The following is an 18,526-nucleotide window of genomic DNA, read 5'->3' on the forward strand; positions in this document are numbered from 1 at the left end:
TTTTCCCCCTTTGAGACAGCTGTACCCCATCTGTCGCCAGCAGGCCTGGTGTTGTGTAGACCGACCCATGATCAAAAACCCCAAAATTTTGCTGGTGACACCAGGCTCAGAGCCAGATACTGGTCAGCTGGGTCTTCCTGTTTCTTCCCTCATCATGCCCTGCAATTGGAAGGATAGAGGAGAACACTACTTGTGCTCCTGATCCCTTAACCAGTTGTCCGAATGCCCTGAAGTCTCCCTTGATTGCCCTCGGGCTTCTTGTTGCAACTTCATCGCTGCCTACATGAAAAAGCAATAATGGATAATAATCTGAGGGCCGTACCAGGGTAGGAAGCTTTTTCTTTACATCTTTAACCTGGGCCCCAGGGAGGCAGCAGACTTCCCTAAGAAGTGGGTCCAGTCTGCATATCGGGCCTTCTGTTCCCTTCAGAAGGGAGTCTCCTATGACAATTTTTTTCTTTATGGAAGCAGTTTTGATGCAGGGCTTAGGCCGACTTAACCTCGGCAACACCTCCAAGCTAGATGAACCATCGTCCTTGTTATTGTTTGGTTCCACTTGCAGAGCCTCGTACCTATTATGCAAGGGCACCTGGGAAGGTGGGGTAGTCACAGAGGAGACACGCCTGCTGTGCCAGGCAGGAACTTGTTGTCATTGCTCCCTATCCCTTAAGTCACTGTGTTCAGCCAGGCAGAGAGAGGATAGGGAATCCTCCGTATCATGTGTCCTGTCTGCCTGTTGGGCCTGTCTCAGGGAAGGTAGGATGTGATTCCAGTAGTCTATTGCTTTCTCAGACTCCCTGACACTCCTCAACCTACTCACCTCCTCCCAGAGCTCTGTCACTAAGCAGAGGAGTTCCTCTACCTGGGCACACCTCCCACAGGTGTGCTTACTACTGCTGTCCGATACTGGCATAAGAGTAGGGCACAACCTGCAGCCTGCCACCTGGGTGGCAGCATGTTCCCACCGGAGCTCTGTCTGGGCAGCTGCGTCAGCTGTGGTGGGTGCAGAGCTTATAGAGGCCATGGCTTTCTGCTGGGTGGATGCCATTGCTCCCTGGTCAAGCTGGCAGGGCTTCAGCGCCTCGCCGTGCGAACTGCCGCACCATGTACTGTTTGCCCGCCCTGGTTGCTAGCGCTCTCTAAGGGCTTCTTTTATACGTGGGGGGGGGGGGCTTAGCCACCGTTGCTCCTGGCCCCACCCAGGTCCCATCAGCCACTGTTGGGTGAGCTGCAGGCTCCTGGCAGCTCTCTCGGCTCCCCCTGAGGTTCCCCCGGTTCGGGAAACCCCCCTGTGCACTGTGCTAGAGCACTTTGCTGCAGATTGTGCCAGCACCGGAGCTGCTTGCCTCGGCGACTGAATGCTAGTTTCGGTTACACAACATTTAAATCTCCTGCCATTGCTCGTAACTAGAGTCAACAGATCAGTATAAAACTTCTCATTGATTTAATGGGTTTTGATTGCTTTGACTTCTAAAATAATTTCTTTAGGACACGCAAAAATCAAAGAATTTGGGGAAAGTTGGAAAATTTCTAATTTTTAGAATTTGGAAAAATAGATTCATTGCTCTGGTGACCAGCTAAATTGAGTAAACACTGCCCAATTGTTTCTCACTTTTCACATATGAACTATATGAACTGAATCAGGGATGCTATATTTCTTAACCTGAAACAGAGAAGAGTAAGAGTAACTTCTGTTAATATTTTTGGCTTCCAGGTTTACTGTGAGTACCCAAGATGTTGCACAGGCAATATAGACGGTTATAGGTCTGTTCTGCCAGAATGAATTAAAGGGAATTACTGCTAGGCCCCTCCTTTTTCTTCATGAGAGAAGGATAATGCTGGCTCCACAGCATTTGTTTCCCTCTCTGGAATCCTGTTGAATGAGAGTTTTTCCATCTGTTGAAATTATCATAAACATTTGTGGCTGATATGAGACAGCACCTGGGACCTTGTAGTAAGTGACAGCATTTTTTCCACCATAGACTGATCAGTGAGTAGACAGGAGAACACTGGAACTACATAGACACTTCATGCAGTATGGCTCCCGCTTCCACAAAGCTAGACACAGGATGGATTTCCAGCCTCTTTTGTGAAGAGGTGATGCACAGGTCTCTTTACAAGACCTTCCTATTGTTTCGTGTGCTCCGATGTGAGCAGTTAGGAAGAGCAAATTCAAAATTCTGGCCCTTTATGTTTACTGCTATTAATTTACTACGTTAATAAAAGACATTATGATTGTCAAAATGAAAAATGGTAATAATTTACTAGAGGATAGATGTTTTGATAAGATTTAACGGCATTTGCATCCAGTTACACTTGATGGGTCATTTACTGCCTCATTCCAAATATTGGAAAGGCAAATATAGAACTTAATTTTTAAAAATTTAATAATATGGGACTGTAGTATTTTCTAGAATGATGTCTTTACAGAGGACTGGGTACAGCTGCTATCTGGATGTGGGAGGCTGTGCCCAGGATGTTCCCTGTCATGCAACATAGTTTAGGTCCATCACACCAAATGCTAACTTCAGCAGAATTTTTTTTTTTTTTAACTTCATGGCTAACACATTCCTGTTAAACAGTTGTATCTAGTAAAAAAATATGGTCCATTTATGCATATCTGATTATTGGTGATATCATCATAGCTAGCTGCAAGCAGTCACTAGGTAACTTTGGGTATAATATTTCTAAAGTAACTGTCTCAGTGATGGCCCCATACCATTCTTGCTGCAAATATTTGCTTAAGTTTATTTCCATCTCTACAGCAATATAACTAAAATAGCTACATTGTGTCTGCTGAGCTGTGACAACCTAATCTACATGTCTCCATTAAAATTTCTGTCATATATAGTCATCTTCTTTTCTGCCTACTAGCTATAAAAAAACTTTACCAGTACTACATCTGAAAGGAGAAAGCAAGCAGAGGTACAAAAGGGAAACATAGAATCATAGAATATCTCAAGTTGGAAGGGACCCATAAGGATCATCAAGTACAACTCCCTGCTCCTCGCAGGACTAACTAATCAGAAAACTACTGTACAAACACTCCACTGAGCTGGGCAAGCATTTTGCAGAGGGGAGATTGAGATATAGAAAGAGTAAAGTATCAGACTCATGGCTGAGTGCATACAGTGTAATGAATTGCAGTCAACAGCAAAGGCACGATACTACTTTATGCATGCTCCTAGCCATGGCAAACATGAATTAAATGCATTACCTTATACTTCAGAAATGTTACATGAGAGACATCATGGTATCTTAAAGCCTAAGTTAAAAGTCATGGAACCCAAATCTATTACAGGAATACTTCATCACTACCATGTTCAGTCTCAGGAGGCTTAAAACAAACTATATGTTATTTTCCTCATGAAAAAAATTGATAGCACTTAGCAGGTTGTGTCTGTTGCTTGGATAGAAGACTTTTCAACCTAAATAGGCCCCGCTGACTTTATTTTTTTAATAAATTATGTAGAAGTGGTAAACCCTTCCAAAAAGGGTCAACATCCTTATTAAGTTATGTTCACAGAAATCCTAACTGAAGAAGAGAAGGATGCAGATTAAGTCTTAAGAAGGCAGTTTGAGGACAGGGCACCACATTCTTATGAGCTTTGAAAACTAGAAGGCAGGACCCTTCTGAGGACACCCAGTATCTCAGTGAAAATCTTAAGGGTGTCCAAGCACGGGCAAGTCTGGAGGCTGTGATATGTGAAAGGGAGATCTTTAGGTGAGTAGACTAGAGGTTCTTTGACATCAGTGTGAAAGCAGGGAAAATACCTAAACTCCAAAAGTCTCCCAGAGAGTTTGCAATGCATCATCTCTCTTGGATACAAATCCAGTGGTTTTTTTTTAATCTGCCAAACAGAAAAGCAAGAAATGGCAACTTTTTTTCTTCTCATAACCATTTTCAAGAAATCTTTATCTGGCTCGCAGAATAAGCAGCACAGGAGTATCACACAAAGCTATTTCTAGAAGTATCATTTGCAACTACTAAGAATACCTGTTTTGTTAGTATATTATTTAGTAGGTCTCAGTCATCAGTCTTGGAAAGAAGATACAATTATAAACTAAAGAAAGAATGCAATTTTACTACTCACTACCACCATGAACAATAGTTAGCAATGGAATTATAAAATAAGGAGTCACAAAACTGCTTGTGAATGCAGTTCAATCCCTCTTTGATTCCCCAGTATTTCTCCAGGATGTCAAATCACACTGCCCAAACAGATGCTTTCGTCATGATTTATTTCATGTAGAGGAGCTAATGTTGCAAAAATAAGATGCCATACAGAAGTCTAGAATCACAGAATCATAGAATATCTCAAGTTGGAAGGGACCCATAAGGATCATCAAGTCCAACTCCCTGCTCCTCGCAGGACTAACTAAAACTAAATCATGTGACTAAGAGCGTCGTCCAGACGCTCCTTGAACTCTGACAGGCTTGGCGCCGTGACCTACTTCCCTGGGGAGCCTGTTCCAGTGACCAACCACCCTCTCAGTGAAGAACCTTTTCCTAATGTCCAATCTGAACTTCCCCTGACACAGCTTCATTCCATTTCCTCGTGTCCTATTGCTGGTCACCAGAGAGAGGAGATCAGCACCTCCCCCTCTGCTGCCCCCCTTGAGGAAGTTGTAGACTGTGATGAGGTCACCCCTCAGCCTTCTCTTCTCCAAGCTGAACAAACCAAGTGACCTCAGCAGCTCCTCATAAGTCTTGCCCTCGAGGCCTTTCACCATCTTGGTCACTCTCCTCTGGACACACTCTAATAGTTTGTTGTCCTTCTTATATTGAGGCACCCAAAATTGCACACAGTACTTGAGGTGGGGCTGCACCAGTGCAGTGTAGAATGGGACAATCACCTCCCTCGACCAGCTAGCTATGCTGTGCCTGATGCACCCTAGGACACGGTTGGCCCTTTTGGCTGCCAGGGTACACTGCTGACTCATATTCAACTTGCCATCAACCCAACCCCCCAGACCTCTTTTCACGGGGCTGCTCTCCAGCCTCCCGCCCCCCAATTTGTATGTATAACCAGGATTACCCTGTCCCAGGTGGAGAATCCAGCACTTGTTCTTGTTAAATTTCACATGGTTGGTGATTGTCCAGCTCTCTAGTCTATCCAGATCTCTCTATAAGGCCTGTCTACCCTCGAGGGAGTCCACAGATCCTCCTAGTTTAGTATCATCAGCAAACTTACTTAATGTACATTTGACTCCTGCATCCAGATAATTTATAAAACCATTAAAGAGCACTGGCCCTAAAATTGAGCCCTGCGGAACCCCACTGGTGACTGGCTGCCAGCCTGATGTAACCCCATTTACTTATAACCCTTTGAGCCCAACCCATCAACCAATTGTTCACCCAGCGTATTATGGACTTGTCTAGCTGTGTGCTGGACAGTTTATCCAGAAGGATACTGTGAGAGACAGTATCTAAAGCTTTGCTAAAATCCAAACCCACCACATCTACTGGCTTCTCTTGGTCAACTAGATGGGTGACCTTGTCATGAAAGGAAATTTAGTTAGTTAAGCAGGACTTTCCCCTCATGAACCCATGCTGGTTATGACCAATGACTGCATTGTCTCTCAAGTGTTTTTCAATAACTCCCAGAATAACCTTCTCCATAATTTTACCAGGCACTGAACTGAGACTGACAGGCCTGCAATTACCAGGGGCTTCCTTCTTACCCTTCTTGAAAATTGGGACAACATTTACCAGCTTCCAGTCAACTGGGACCTCTGCAGATTCCCAAGACCATTGAAAAATAATGGAGAGAGGTCCCATGATGACATCAGCCAGCTCCTTCTGTACCCTGGGATGAATCCCATCAGGCCCCATAGATTTATGCGCATCCAACTGGAGCATCAAGTCTCAAACAAGTTCAGGGTTGGCTGGGAGTTTATCATCCCTCCAGTCACGGTCTTCCAACACAGGGCTCTGGGGGTCCCAGGGCCCATCATTGGTGTTGAAGACAGAGGCGAAGAAGGCACTAAATGTCTCTGCTTTGTCTACATCCCTATTTGTGAGGTGACTGACCTCGTCAAGCAAGAGCCCAATGTTATCTCTGATTCTCCTTTTGCTATTAACATATTTTAAAAAGCCCTTTTTGTTGTCCTTCATAGTGCTGGCCAGCTTGAACTGTAGTCGAGCTTTGGCTGCACAAATTTTCTCCCTACAGTGGCGAACAGCATCTCTGTAGTCCTCCCATGTCACCTGTCCTTGCTTCCAAAGTCCGTACACTTTCCTTTTCTGCCTAAGTTCTAGAAGAAGATCCTTGCTCAGCCAAGCTGGCCACCTGCCCCGCTTGCTTGACTTCTGACACTTTGGAATTGCGTGCTCCTGTGCTCTCAAGAGATAGCTCTTAAAAAGTGACCAGCATTCATGGACCCCAATACCTTCAAAAGCAGATTTCCAGGGGACCTTACTAACTAGTTACTTCAGCAGCCTGAAGTCTGGTCTCCCCATATCCAGGGTCGATGTTTCACTGGCAGTTTTTCTTCTATCACCAACGATTTGAACCTCGGCTACTTCATGGTCACTGTGACCAAGACAGCCACCAATCACCACTTCGCCCATGAGTCCCTCTCTGTTTACAAAGAACAAATCTAGGGGGGCACCTTTCCTCGTCAGCTCCCTTAGTACCTGCACCAAGAAGTTATCTTCAACATGCTTCAGGAATTTCCTGGACCTGTTTGTGTCCGCTGTATGATATTCCCAGTTGATGTCTGGAAAGTTAAAATCACCTATAAGGACAAGGGCAGTTGATCTAGAGATATGCCTTAATTCCTTGTAGAATAATTCTTCGGTGTTGTTGTCCTGGCTGGGTGGTCGATAGTAGACTCCCACAACAACATCCGCTTTATTTACTTTCCCCTTCATCCATACCCAGAGGCTCTCAACCCTGTCGTCACCAACTGTAAGCACCATACAATCCAACCCCTCACTTACATACAGTGCCACCCCCCCCCGCCTCGCCTGCCCTGCCTATCCCTCCTGAAGACCCTGTAACCATCCATCACAGCACCCCAGTCACAGGACTCATCCCACCAGGTTTTGCTTATGCCAATGATGTCATAGCTCTGCGACTGGGCCAAAGCTTCTAGCTCCTCTTGTTTATTCCTTATTCTGTGCACATTAGTATAGAGACATTTCAAATGTGCTCCAGTGTACTCATCACATCATGGAGCAGACTGAAGGACCTCACTAGTTTTTTCTACTAGGCAGTATCCCTCCCCTGCAGTCCCAAAAGAAGAATGGTTTACCTATGCGTATCCTTGCACAGACTCCTTGTGCCACCTTCTTTTGTAAAGGGATCATTTAGACAAAAAGTCTCTCATGCAGTCTTATCTTTTAGAGTTATTTCTAGCTGTTCTCCCCAACTTTCTGTGCCTCATTCATAGCTGGCTCCTATCAAATTCTTTAAATGCTTTATGTTCATCACTTTCTTAAACAAAAACATACAACTTGCATATATCCTAGCTGCATTAGTAGGATAACCACCACCACTAAACACACACGCTCCAACATCCTTGAAGAAAAGCTTGTGTCTTTCCATCATAATGCCAGGTACTTTCTGCGTTTCAGAAGCTCTCATAAAATAAAAGAACATGTTGTAAGGTAATACTTGACATTTACCCCAGGAAGACAACACATCAGAGTGCAAAACAATAACTGAAATTGGGAAAGTACCTGCAGCAGAATTGATTCCAAGACAGTGTAAGAGACAGAGAAGACAGTTGTTACTCTACACCTTCTGCCTCTGAACAGCTGTTATGCCTATATCATTTCATATAAATAACTATCGGTGACAAATACAGCAACAAATCTTTCATCTTCACATCAAAAAGAGATCTTTCCAAGGGGTACTGACATGAAAGGGAAAATCCAGCTTTTTACACCCAGGTTTTCAGAATGCTTAATTTACATACGATGCAGGTGTGGGAGCAGCTCGGAACACCTGGCATTTGTTTTCAAGAGTGACTGTTAGAATTTGTTGTGCTGTATGTTTGCCAAGCCTTGAAGAACTAGTTTTACAAGGTCAGGTTGGAGGATGGCCTTGTGTAGGCCTGGGAAGATGTGGCTGAAGACAGTCATGAGTATGTGTATGGAATGTTTTTATCTTTAACTGTTCTGAGGACTGGCAAACATCCCAGCTGAGCCAGATATGCCCTCCTGTGTTAGTAATATTGGCTGTATGCTGTTAGTTCTTTCTAGATCTTTGTTGAAACATATATAAGTTGGATTCTTTTGTGAAAAAAAGGGAATCTTGCACAGAGAGCTTGAGCACTTGATTCAGTCACTGCAGATGGTGAGCCTGATGTGATCAAGAGAAGAAGACGACGTGATGGAGAGAAGAAGACGGCACGATTAAGAGAAGAAAATGACATGATCAAGAGAAGAAGAAAAGAGGTGATTCCCCTTCACTGCGGAGACCACGCAATCTAGCAGGGAGAGTTTTGAAGAAGTGACCATGACTCTGAGAAAATAGGTAACAGCAGCCCCTGTGGAACGGGTGAGTTGCGAGATTGCGGTAGCATGGGGCAATCAGTTTCTCAGGAGCATAAGCTCTACTTAAACGTTTTGCAGCAGATTTTACGGGCCTCTGGGTATAAAATAACAGAGGGACAAATTGCTTCGCTTTTAATATGGGTAAAGGATAATTGTAACTGGTTTCCCACAGAGGGAACTTTTGATAGCAAGGTTTGGGAAAGAGTTGGGGAGTGTTTACAAATGCGAAAAACTTTGGCCTTTGGTGTATCAGAAAATTTAATTGTGACATGGAAATTTATTTATACTGCGCTGGTGCATTTACAGCTGGCAGAGAAAATCATACCAATACAGCCTGATACTGCTTTTGAGGAGACAGTTTGTAAGCAGGCTGCTAATGAGCAGGATTCTGATTCCGATAATAATTCTTTTGAATCAGGCAGGGTGGACTCTGAAAAAGAGCCAGATTTATATCCCTCATTACCTCCACCACCGCCCGCGCTAACACCGTTAACGCACACATCCCGCCGGCAGGCAGCCAGGCAGGCAGCGGGTGGGCAACACGGGCTCCGCGGGGTTGCCGACCCTCACCACCGCATACAGGTCCATGCCGCTTCGCCCGCTGCCTCCCGCCGCTTCGCCGCCGCCTGCCGCGGCCGCCGCGCCCTCCCCACCGCTGCCTCCCGCGGCCTCTGCGCCTGCCGCGGCCGCCGCCCCCCACCCACCCACCCCAATCACCTGGTACTCCCTTTCCAGGGTTTGCAGAATTTAAAACGGAACCTGGCTTTGCTGCACTGCCTGTATCTCCTTCTCCTACTACTCCCTCTAACTCTATGCCTCTCTCTAATCCTGTGGCTCCTGCCTTACAGCGGTGCGGAGAAAAAACTATAGTGCCTTCAGCTCCGCCTTTAACAGACTTTGATGCTAAATGTGACGATTCATTTAATGATTTGGAAAAAAATACACATAGCTTGATGCAACGCTGTCGAGAAAAAGCTCTACAGCAAGGAGATACCATGTTTACTTTTCCTGTTATATACAAACCCCATACTCCACCACAGCATGACGGTTTACCTTATGAAATGATAAAAGAATTACGGAAATCAATTCGTGAAAATGGGTTACACAATTCATTTACAATGGGACTAGTGGAAGCAATTGGAGGAACTTATACTATGACTCCTTGGGACTGGAAATTGCTTATGAAAATGGTGTTGACTTCTGCTCAGTATTCTGTATGGCAATTAGAATACAATGATTTGTCAGTGGAACAAATTATGGACAACTTGTCATCAGGGATAGCTATAGATCAAAATATGTTACAAGGAACAGGCCCTTACATTACACCTCAGGCACAAGCAGCTTTGCCAAAGCAAGTTTTCGATCAAGCCACTCATATTGCAATCATGGCTTTACGATGCATACCTGAAACTGGGCAAGGTATTGCTTTGTTTGCCTCTATACAACAGGGCTCTCAGGAACCGTACGTATCTTTTATTGATCGCCTTCAAGCCACGATAACGCGGCAGGTAGAAAATCCAGAAGCTGCAAAAGTATTATTATTTCAATTGGCTTATGAGAATGCAAATACAGGCTGTCAGGCTGCACTGAAATCAGTTAGAGGAAGAGCTACTGACATTGGGCAGTATATTAAGATATGTCAAAACGTAGGGACAGACACTCATAGAGTTAACATGTTAGCTGCTGCACTGTCACAGCAACTAAATGCTAATCAAATTACTGCGAAATGCTTTGAGTGTGGAAAATTGGGACATATGGCTAAGCAATGTCCTAAATGACAGAAATCCAAACGTGATAAACCTCCAAATCAATTGTGACAAAAGCATAGGCTAAAGATATAATTCGTTCTTGTCCAGATTGTCAAAGAGTTGCTTCTGATGCAGTGAGCATTGGAGTTAACCCATGTGGTTTACATTCTAATGCCATTTGGCAAAGTGATGTTACACATGTATCTGCCTTGGGCTCCTTGAAATTTGTGCATGTTTCTATTGATACCTTTTCCTCTTATATTTGTGCTACTGCTCATTCTGGAGAAAGGGCATGTGATGTTCAACGACATTGGTCACAATGCTTTGCAATTATGGGGGTTCCTCACACCATTAAAACTGACAACGGTGCAGGCTATGTAGCTAAATCTACTCAATTATTTTTGCAACAGTGGCAGGTATCCCATGTGACAGGAATTCCACATTCACCTACTGGACAAGCAATAACTGAGTGTGTGCATAATACTTTAAAGTCCATGTCACATAAACAAAAAAGGGGGAATATACCACCACAAGAACAGCTAGATAATGCTATGTTTACTTTGAGTTTTTTAAATCGCTCACCAGACTTAATGGCCAGCACAGCGATAGATCGGCATTTTAAAACTCCTGATTCTGTTTCACACAGACCTAAAGTACTGTATAAAGATCCTTTTAGTGGACCTGGTTGGAATGGACCTGTGGAACTAATCACGTGGAGGTGAGGGTATGCTTGTGTTCTTCTTCCCACAGGAACCAAGTGGATTCCAGCTAAACACGTGAAGCCATATCATGAGCTGGCGAAACCACTCGGACAACCCAATCGCGCAGATGAAGACTCTGAATTTGAAAGAGGAGAAATGAATGAGGAGGAAGCAGCGCATTGAGAATGAAAAAGCTATCACATAGGGACATTTGAACAGAATGCAGCAACAAGCTAGCGTGATGATGCAACGTGTATCCTACTCCAAAGAATACCTTTTTTAGCATACCTGGCAATAGTGGCCAGCAACAGTATTGTAAGAATTCTGATCCTTTTTTCTTTGCGGGGTCACTGTGGCTCGGGCGCAGCATTTTTATTGGGCCCACTGGAGGTGTTGCGCCTAAGCCACGGTGACTATATAAAAAAACTATTCCTTGTATAAGTTTGAACCTGACACAGAATCACAAAGATTTGGTGATGATATGTACTTCACACCCTTATGTTTTTGTAGCAGCTCAATTTCTAGATATTGCTTTACATAACCATGCTTTTGAAACTAATCTGAATGAACCTTGGTATTTTAGTTGTTTTACTCATAAGAATATATCTGAACTAAGTCTTACAGTAATCATGCCAATGTGACGTCGTGCTGAATTGTGGATCCCTGTAAATATGACCAAATCGTGGGAAGGGGAATCAGGATTAAGTCAATTATCAAGGCTTTTAAAGCGGACAATTAGTCACCCAAAATGATTTATAGGATGGCTCATTGCCTTTATAATATCAGCTATCATTATTGCAGCTACTGCTGCCGTTGCTACCACGGTGCTTGTGAAGTCCGTTCAGACTGCTCACACAGTAGCTAATGTATTAAAAAATGTTACAGCTGAAATGCATAGCCAGGTACAAATTGGTCAACAATACTAGCACGATCGGACGCTTTGGAAGCAGTGGTAATTTGGCTTGGACTGTATTGGGTTTGTATGGCAAGGTTTTGGTAGCGGGGGGTTACAGGGGTGGCTTCTGTGGGGGCTGCTGGAGGCTTTCCCCTGTGTCTGACAGAGCCAATGCCAGCTGGCTCTAAGACGGACCTGCCGCCGGCCAAAGCTGAGCCAATCAGTGATAGTGGTAGCACCTCTGTGTACAAAAAAAAAAAACACAAAAAACCCCCACCAAAAACCCCCAAAACAAACAAACAAACAAAAACAGCTGGAGAGGGGGAAGAGAAAAGCGGCTGCAGAACACAGAAATGGCAGCTGAAGAGAAGAGTGAGAACATGTAAGAGAAACAACCCTGCAGACACCAAGGTCAGGAAAGAAGGAGGGGGAGGAAATGCTCCAGGCGCCGGAGCAGAGATTCCCCTGCAGCCCATGGTGAAGACCATGGTGAGATGGGTTGTTCCCCTGTGGTCCATGGAGGTCCACGGTGGAGCAGATATCCACCTGCAGCCCGGGGAGGACCCCACGCCGGAGCAGGTGGGTTCCCGAAGGAGGCTGTGACCCCGTGGGAAGCCTGTGCTGGAGCAGGCTCCTGGCAGGACCTGCAGATCTGTGGAGAGAGAAGCCCACGGAGTGGGTTTTCTGGCAGGACTTGTGACCCCGTGGGGGACCCATGCTGGAACGGTATGCTCCTGAAGGACTGCACGCCACAGAAAGGACCCATGCTGGAGAAGTTTGTGGAGGACTGTCTCCCGTGGGAGAGATCCCACGCTGGAACAGGGGAAGAGTGTGATGAGTTCTGCCACTGAGGAAGATGAAGTGACAGAGATAACGTGTGATGAACTGACCGCAAACCTCATTTCCCGTTCCCCTGTCCAGCTGAGGAGGGAGAGTGATAGAATAGCTATGGTGGGTGCCTGGTGTCCAGCCAGGATCAACCCATCACATAGAGATAGACAAAGTGCATTACAAAATAGAATAAAATTACATTGTAATTGGGAATTTCAAAAACAAGGGCTCTGTGTAACTCCTTTACAAAGGAATGAAAGTGTATGAGATTGGAATTAGGTGAAGGCGCATTTGCAAGGTGCATTTGCTACTAATATTGCAGGAGAGATCTAAGACCTTGCACAGATATTACAAGATCAAATGGGAAATATACAAAATTATCAGAATAAGGTGTTTTTCAAAGAATTGTCTCATAGTGTTAAATGGTTAAATCCAAAAACATGGTTTGAAGGTTTAAATCTGTGTATCTGAATTTGTGTTGGTATTGGAGGGTTATTAATAATTTGTGTGTTTGCAGCCATCAGAATCATCTGAGGAGCAGTACGAGGATTGCATTGGTTCAAAGCTAGAGTCCTCGCTGCCTTCCTCGTGAATCTGATGTTCCTAAACAAAAAAGGGGGAGATGTGGGAGCAGCTTGGAACACCTGGCATTTGTTTTCAAGAGTGACTGTTAGAATTTGTTGTGCTGTATATTTGCCAAGCCTTGAAGAACTAGTTTTACAAGGTCAGGTTGGAGGATGGCCTTGTGTAGGCCTGGGAAGATGTGGCTGAAGACAGTCACGAGTATGTGTATGGAATGTTTTTATCTTTAACTGTTCTGAGGACTGGCAAACATCCCAGCTGAGCCAGATATGCGCTCCTGTGTTAGTAGTATTGGCTGTATGCCGTTAGTTCTTTCTAGATCTTTGTTGAAACATATATAAGTTGGATTCTTTTGTGAAAAAAAGGGAATCTTGCACAGAGAGCTTGAGCACTTGATTCAGTCGCCGCAGATGGTGCAAGTTAATTAATTACATAAAATTAACAACATTTTCTTCAAAGCATTGTGACCAAAAGGGTAACTTATATTGTTATCTTTGTAAACAGGAGTCTAAACTCAGGATTTATGTATAAGAATTAGGGAAGCTATTTATTCCACATACATTTATAATATGTTGTTAGCAAAAAAACCCCACAGAACTAGTTGAGAAAGTAATATATTCAGTAAGGAAAATCAGGACTACTCTGAGAGGCTTGGTGCCATGACAACTTCCCCAGTATCAATGGCTTTGCTAAAATCCAAACCCACCACATCTACTGGCTTCCCTTGATCAATTAGATGGGTGACCTTGTCATAAAAGGAAATTAACATGATTTGCCTAAGGTTATACAACATGTCACAGCATTAATTTTCCACAGTTTACATCCATAAATAGCTTTGGGAAAAATTTGGTTTTTCACCAGTTGAATCTGTTCATATCCACATGCCATGTTTTTCCTGACTTAAGTGATAGAGTGGCTTCAAGACTATTTCAAGTTCAGTTGTTTCTTTGAATATTATCCTTCTTTCATTATAGGTAATTTCAAGCAACTGCAACTGCAACTGCAACTTGGCTGTTAATTGTGACCCCTACTTGTCTTTTGTTTTATTATTTGAGTCACTTTGTGTGCCTTTGTTCTTATCTCGGTGAGGGGATAGACCATGTTCCTTACTGCTTGTTTTTAACATTGTCACCATTCATTGCAGTCCATTGATAGCTGAAATCAAGAGCATCATATGTACATCTGAGGTTAGTTAAGAGGCATCCACACATGGAAATTCCAGCTCTTTGCACTTTGTCAACTGTGCTGGTTTTATGGGGGATAGAGTTAATTTTCATCATAGTAGCTAGTATGGGGCTACGTTTTGGATTTGTGCTGAAAACAGTGTTGATAATACAGGGATGTTTTAGTTACTGCTGAGCAGTGCTTACACAGAGTCAAGGCCTTTTCTGCTTCTCGCACCACCCCACCAAGTGAGTAGGCTGGGGGTGCACGGCCAGGACAGCTGATCCCAACTGACCCAAGGGATATTCCAGACCATATGATGTCATGCTCAGCATATAAAGCTGGGGGAAGAAGAAGGAAGTGGGGGGATGTTTGGAGTGATGGCGTTTGTCTTCCCAAGTAACTGTTACACATGATGGAGCCCTGCTTTCCTGGAGATGGCTGAACACCTGCCTGCTGACGAGAAGTAGTGAATGAATTCCTTGTTTTGCTTTGCTTGCGTGCGTGGCTTTTGCTTTACCTATTAAACTGTCTTTATCTCAACCCCCGAGTTTTCTCACTTCTACTCTTCCAGTTCTCTCCCCCATCCCATTGGCAGGGAGTGAGCAAGTGGCTGTGTGGTGCTTAGTTGCTGGCTGGGGTTAAACCACGACATCAACTCTTTCTATAGTTTGTGTAGTGGTAAATACAATGAACATTGAAAAAGTCTGGGGACAAAACCTTGTGTCTCTGAGTCTGCCCAAAGGAAAGTCACTTGTGTCTCCTGCAGTTGTTGTAGTCTGTTATTGAAAGGCTGCATCAGAGGCAGGGAAGTTTCTGTATCTTCCAGAATCCATGAAGGACAGTCATGTCATGATTGGAAATAGAAAAGGGAGTGAATATAAACAAAGACATACTACAAACTGCATACGAAGATGTTTCTCTTCTTTGAGGTAATCCTTCCATACTCAGCCTTCTAAATTGTTTTACTATACAGCCTTCTTTTGCGTAAGAAAATTCAGTCTTTTTCTTTGTGTTTGTACAGATTCTTGTACACAAAATCCTGGTCTGTGATTAAGATTCATTTGTACCGTATCAGTGTTACCCCCATTAACAGTTTGGATAAGCATTATCATATAATGCACAGTGTGTTGTACTGGTATTCATGACTGGGATCTTTGCTTGATTCTATTATTGCTGATTTGCTGTATAATCTTTGGCAAGCCAGTGGATCTCTCTGTTTCACTGTTTCTATATTCCCTTTCTCTTTCCCCAGCTTGATTTATGTTAGTAAATTTTTCAGGGCAGGATGTTTTCTTACTGTTTGTGCAATGTGCAGCAAAATTGGTCTCAGATCTTGACTGGGGTTTTTATGCTCTGCTATACTTTACCAGACAAAGATATTTGAAAGAAATACACAGAATTTAATCCTAGTTTACTTGCATTTAAAAGTAGTGGTCCCTATACAACTAAATTCCAAGCTTCTGAACATTTGGGGGAAATTTTGGGAAAGGAGATGCAGCATGTCTGTTAAACTGAGCTATAAGCAGAACTGTGCAAAATATTTGCAAGTAATCCTTAGAAAATTTCTCTAGCTTTAATATTTGTCACAAATGTTATGTTCCAACTATGCTTTTTATAAAGACTGGTCATGAATCATTTTTGTGAATTTGATTTCAAGAAATATATCATTTAGTTAAGAAAAGGTACCTCATTCTGATGCCCTTATATTCAGCGAATAACTGTCTTCCTATCTGAGACATGCAGATAAAACTTGTGGGCCAGTTTTAAGGACTGGAATTTTGATTTCATTATGATCTTGATGTAAGAGCTGAAAAAATGTTAATGCATAGTGCTCTTAATGCTGGTGCAAATCCTGCAGTCTTTGCCTATTTCATGACAAATTGAATTGTTAGCATATGCATATATGTTTATTTTATATACTTTTTAGGGACTATGTATATTTTAAAATAATTATGTCAAGCAAATTGTTTATGTCAAATGCTTCAAGTTATAATGAAATAAGAAGGTATAAAATATTTTTAACTCCTATAACTGCAGCAAATTCAAAACAGAAATGGAGCAAAATTGTCAGCCTTGTGTTTGTATAAGAATTCAGGCTAAATTTGGTCATAAAATAATCCAAATGGGAATTTCATCTATTTCTTTGGTTATTTATGCTGCCTCCCATATACTGTGCCTTAATTTTGCCTTTGACTTTGTAAGACATACTGATTGGGATTGCTGATTTAAGAGTTCTTCCATTTGAAAGACTGTAGAGAATAAAGACCAGCATAGAGTATGCAGTTGGATTTGTGTCTAAACCACAAAAAGATTAAGAATACAGATATTCATATAATCATATTTTCCTATAAACAGTAAAAGATCAAAGGTATGCAAATAACCTCTATTTTCTCCCAAGCAGATTTAGTACATGCCTGGTAACATACTCATCAGAAGATAGAATCTCATGGAGAAAACCGCATACCTGCTTGAGCCACGTGCAATAATCCTAAGTCATAAGGCAAATTAGAGTAAATTGAATGCGATTCTGCATTGTTTCTTTCATGAAAGTACTAAAACAGACCATAGAGAAATGTGACTGGGTTGACTTCACCTTTTATAGTTTATTTTCCCAAGAGTCTGTGAATAACTGTCAGAACTGTTTACCTGTATAGCAAAACTCTTCACTTTCTCAATTTATCTGTCACATAACAGCTCATAGCTTCTATAATTATTACTTCATTGTTATTGTTCTAATTTCTTTGATATTAAAAAAATTTGCAAAGGAATGTAATCATGCCTAGCCTATTTTTAACACCTCAGAGACCATATGTTCTGATATTGTCATAACCAGCTATATTGAGCACACTTACATAAATACAAATAGAAACCCAGAACATCGTATCTGGGAGACACTGTCATGCCTGCAAACAGCAAAAATATTTATTCAGATCATTTACAGTTGGAAGAAGTAATATTACCAGCACGCGAGACCCTGGAGGAATCGTATGGTTACAGCTTTGCCAAACAAAATACGTGAAATAAGAAATTTGGGTCATGGATGCCAAGAGTGATCTTAAGACTGACTTGAGAAGCATAAGACTTTTATCCAATGAATTATCCTATAATGTGTAACACCCCCCCCCCCCCCCCAAAACAGTAGTATCTATAAAATTGCACAGTAGTATACCTGTAAAGGATATAGTTTGTTATTTAGATATTGAATAATACCTGTATATTTACATGAGTATGAGTTCTGTAGCAAATATATGAGCATCTTTTTTTTAAAACCATTTGTGCACTAAATGAGGTATTGTTCAGTGTAGAAAACCATTTTTCCAGAGTTTTTAGCAATAAATTGGAAAATTTCTTGTAATCCCATGAAAAAAGTCCTGTTATATTTAAGGATTTCTTAAAAAGAATTATATCTGTCATTTTTGAATTGCATTGAGTTTTCTGTGCTTATTCCCTGCCTGACTAAGGAAGTTTAAAATTTTGTTATTTACCTTGAAAATAAATGTCTCTACTTCAAAGGGAAACTCTAAGAATAATCCACTTAACATTGTGAGGCACTTGTATGATAAGATGACAAATCTCATAGATAACATTTCTCTGCCAAAAGCCTTTATATAATAATGTAAATGATTGTTACAAAAAAAGGGCATTAAAAAGGATAGAGTGCTCCAAAGAATTTAAAAGAAAAAAAAAAAATCAAAAAGAAGGGTATTGTTTGAATACAGAAATTGGGAAAAGCATCTTTTAGTTTCTGTGTATATTAAATCAAACCTTTTGTTATATTGTCTCTAAAACAGCAGTAGCAGCGGTATCTCTTTCTGCAGGTTATAACACTTCTGTTCTAGCACATGAAATGTTCATTTTTTTAATGATTTGGCATGTGCATCTTTATCAAATTATTTAAAAGAAAACTTCAGAACAAAGAAACTGTTTCTTTTTTTACCTGTGACTAAACTGGATACAATTAGTGGCAGGACCAGCATTTGCAGCATTCTCATGAGTAGTTCTCCTGGAAATGAAAAGTACTTGACTTCCCGATAGCTCATCTTATATGATCGGAGAGAAAATCCAAGGATTATACCTGAAGAGAGGGAAAAGATAT

At 42.2% G+C, this 18,526-nt stretch overlaps 1 protein-coding gene and 1 long non-coding RNA gene across 2 annotated transcripts in view; one reads left to right on the plus strand and one right to left on the minus strand.

Annotated features, from left to right (window-relative positions):
* Positions 1-13,645, plus strand: part of LOC138683450 (uncharacterized) — a 630,921-nt gene extending 617,276 nt beyond the window's left edge. The window contains exon 2 of the long non-coding RNA XR_011322977.1: positions 13,199-13,645. This is a non-coding gene — a long non-coding RNA (uncharacterized lncRNA). The remainder of the gene's footprint in view (positions 1-13,198) is intronic.
* The window catches only part of LOC104318357 (excitatory amino acid transporter 1), a 90,853-nt gene that overhangs the window by 54,666 nt on the left and 17,661 nt on the right, over positions 1-18,526 (minus strand). The window contains exon 3 of the mRNA XM_009919579.2: positions 18,368-18,505. Within this exon, the coding sequence (XP_009917881.2) occupies positions 18,368-18,505 (138 nt within the window). The remainder of the gene's footprint in view (positions 1-18,367; positions 18,506-18,526) is intronic.

Source organism: Haliaeetus albicilla, chromosome W (genome assembly GCF_947461875.1).
Source record: "Haliaeetus albicilla chromosome W, bHalAlb1.1, whole genome shotgun sequence".
Taxonomy (NCBI): Eukaryota; Metazoa; Chordata; class Aves; order Accipitriformes; family Accipitridae; genus Haliaeetus; species Haliaeetus albicilla.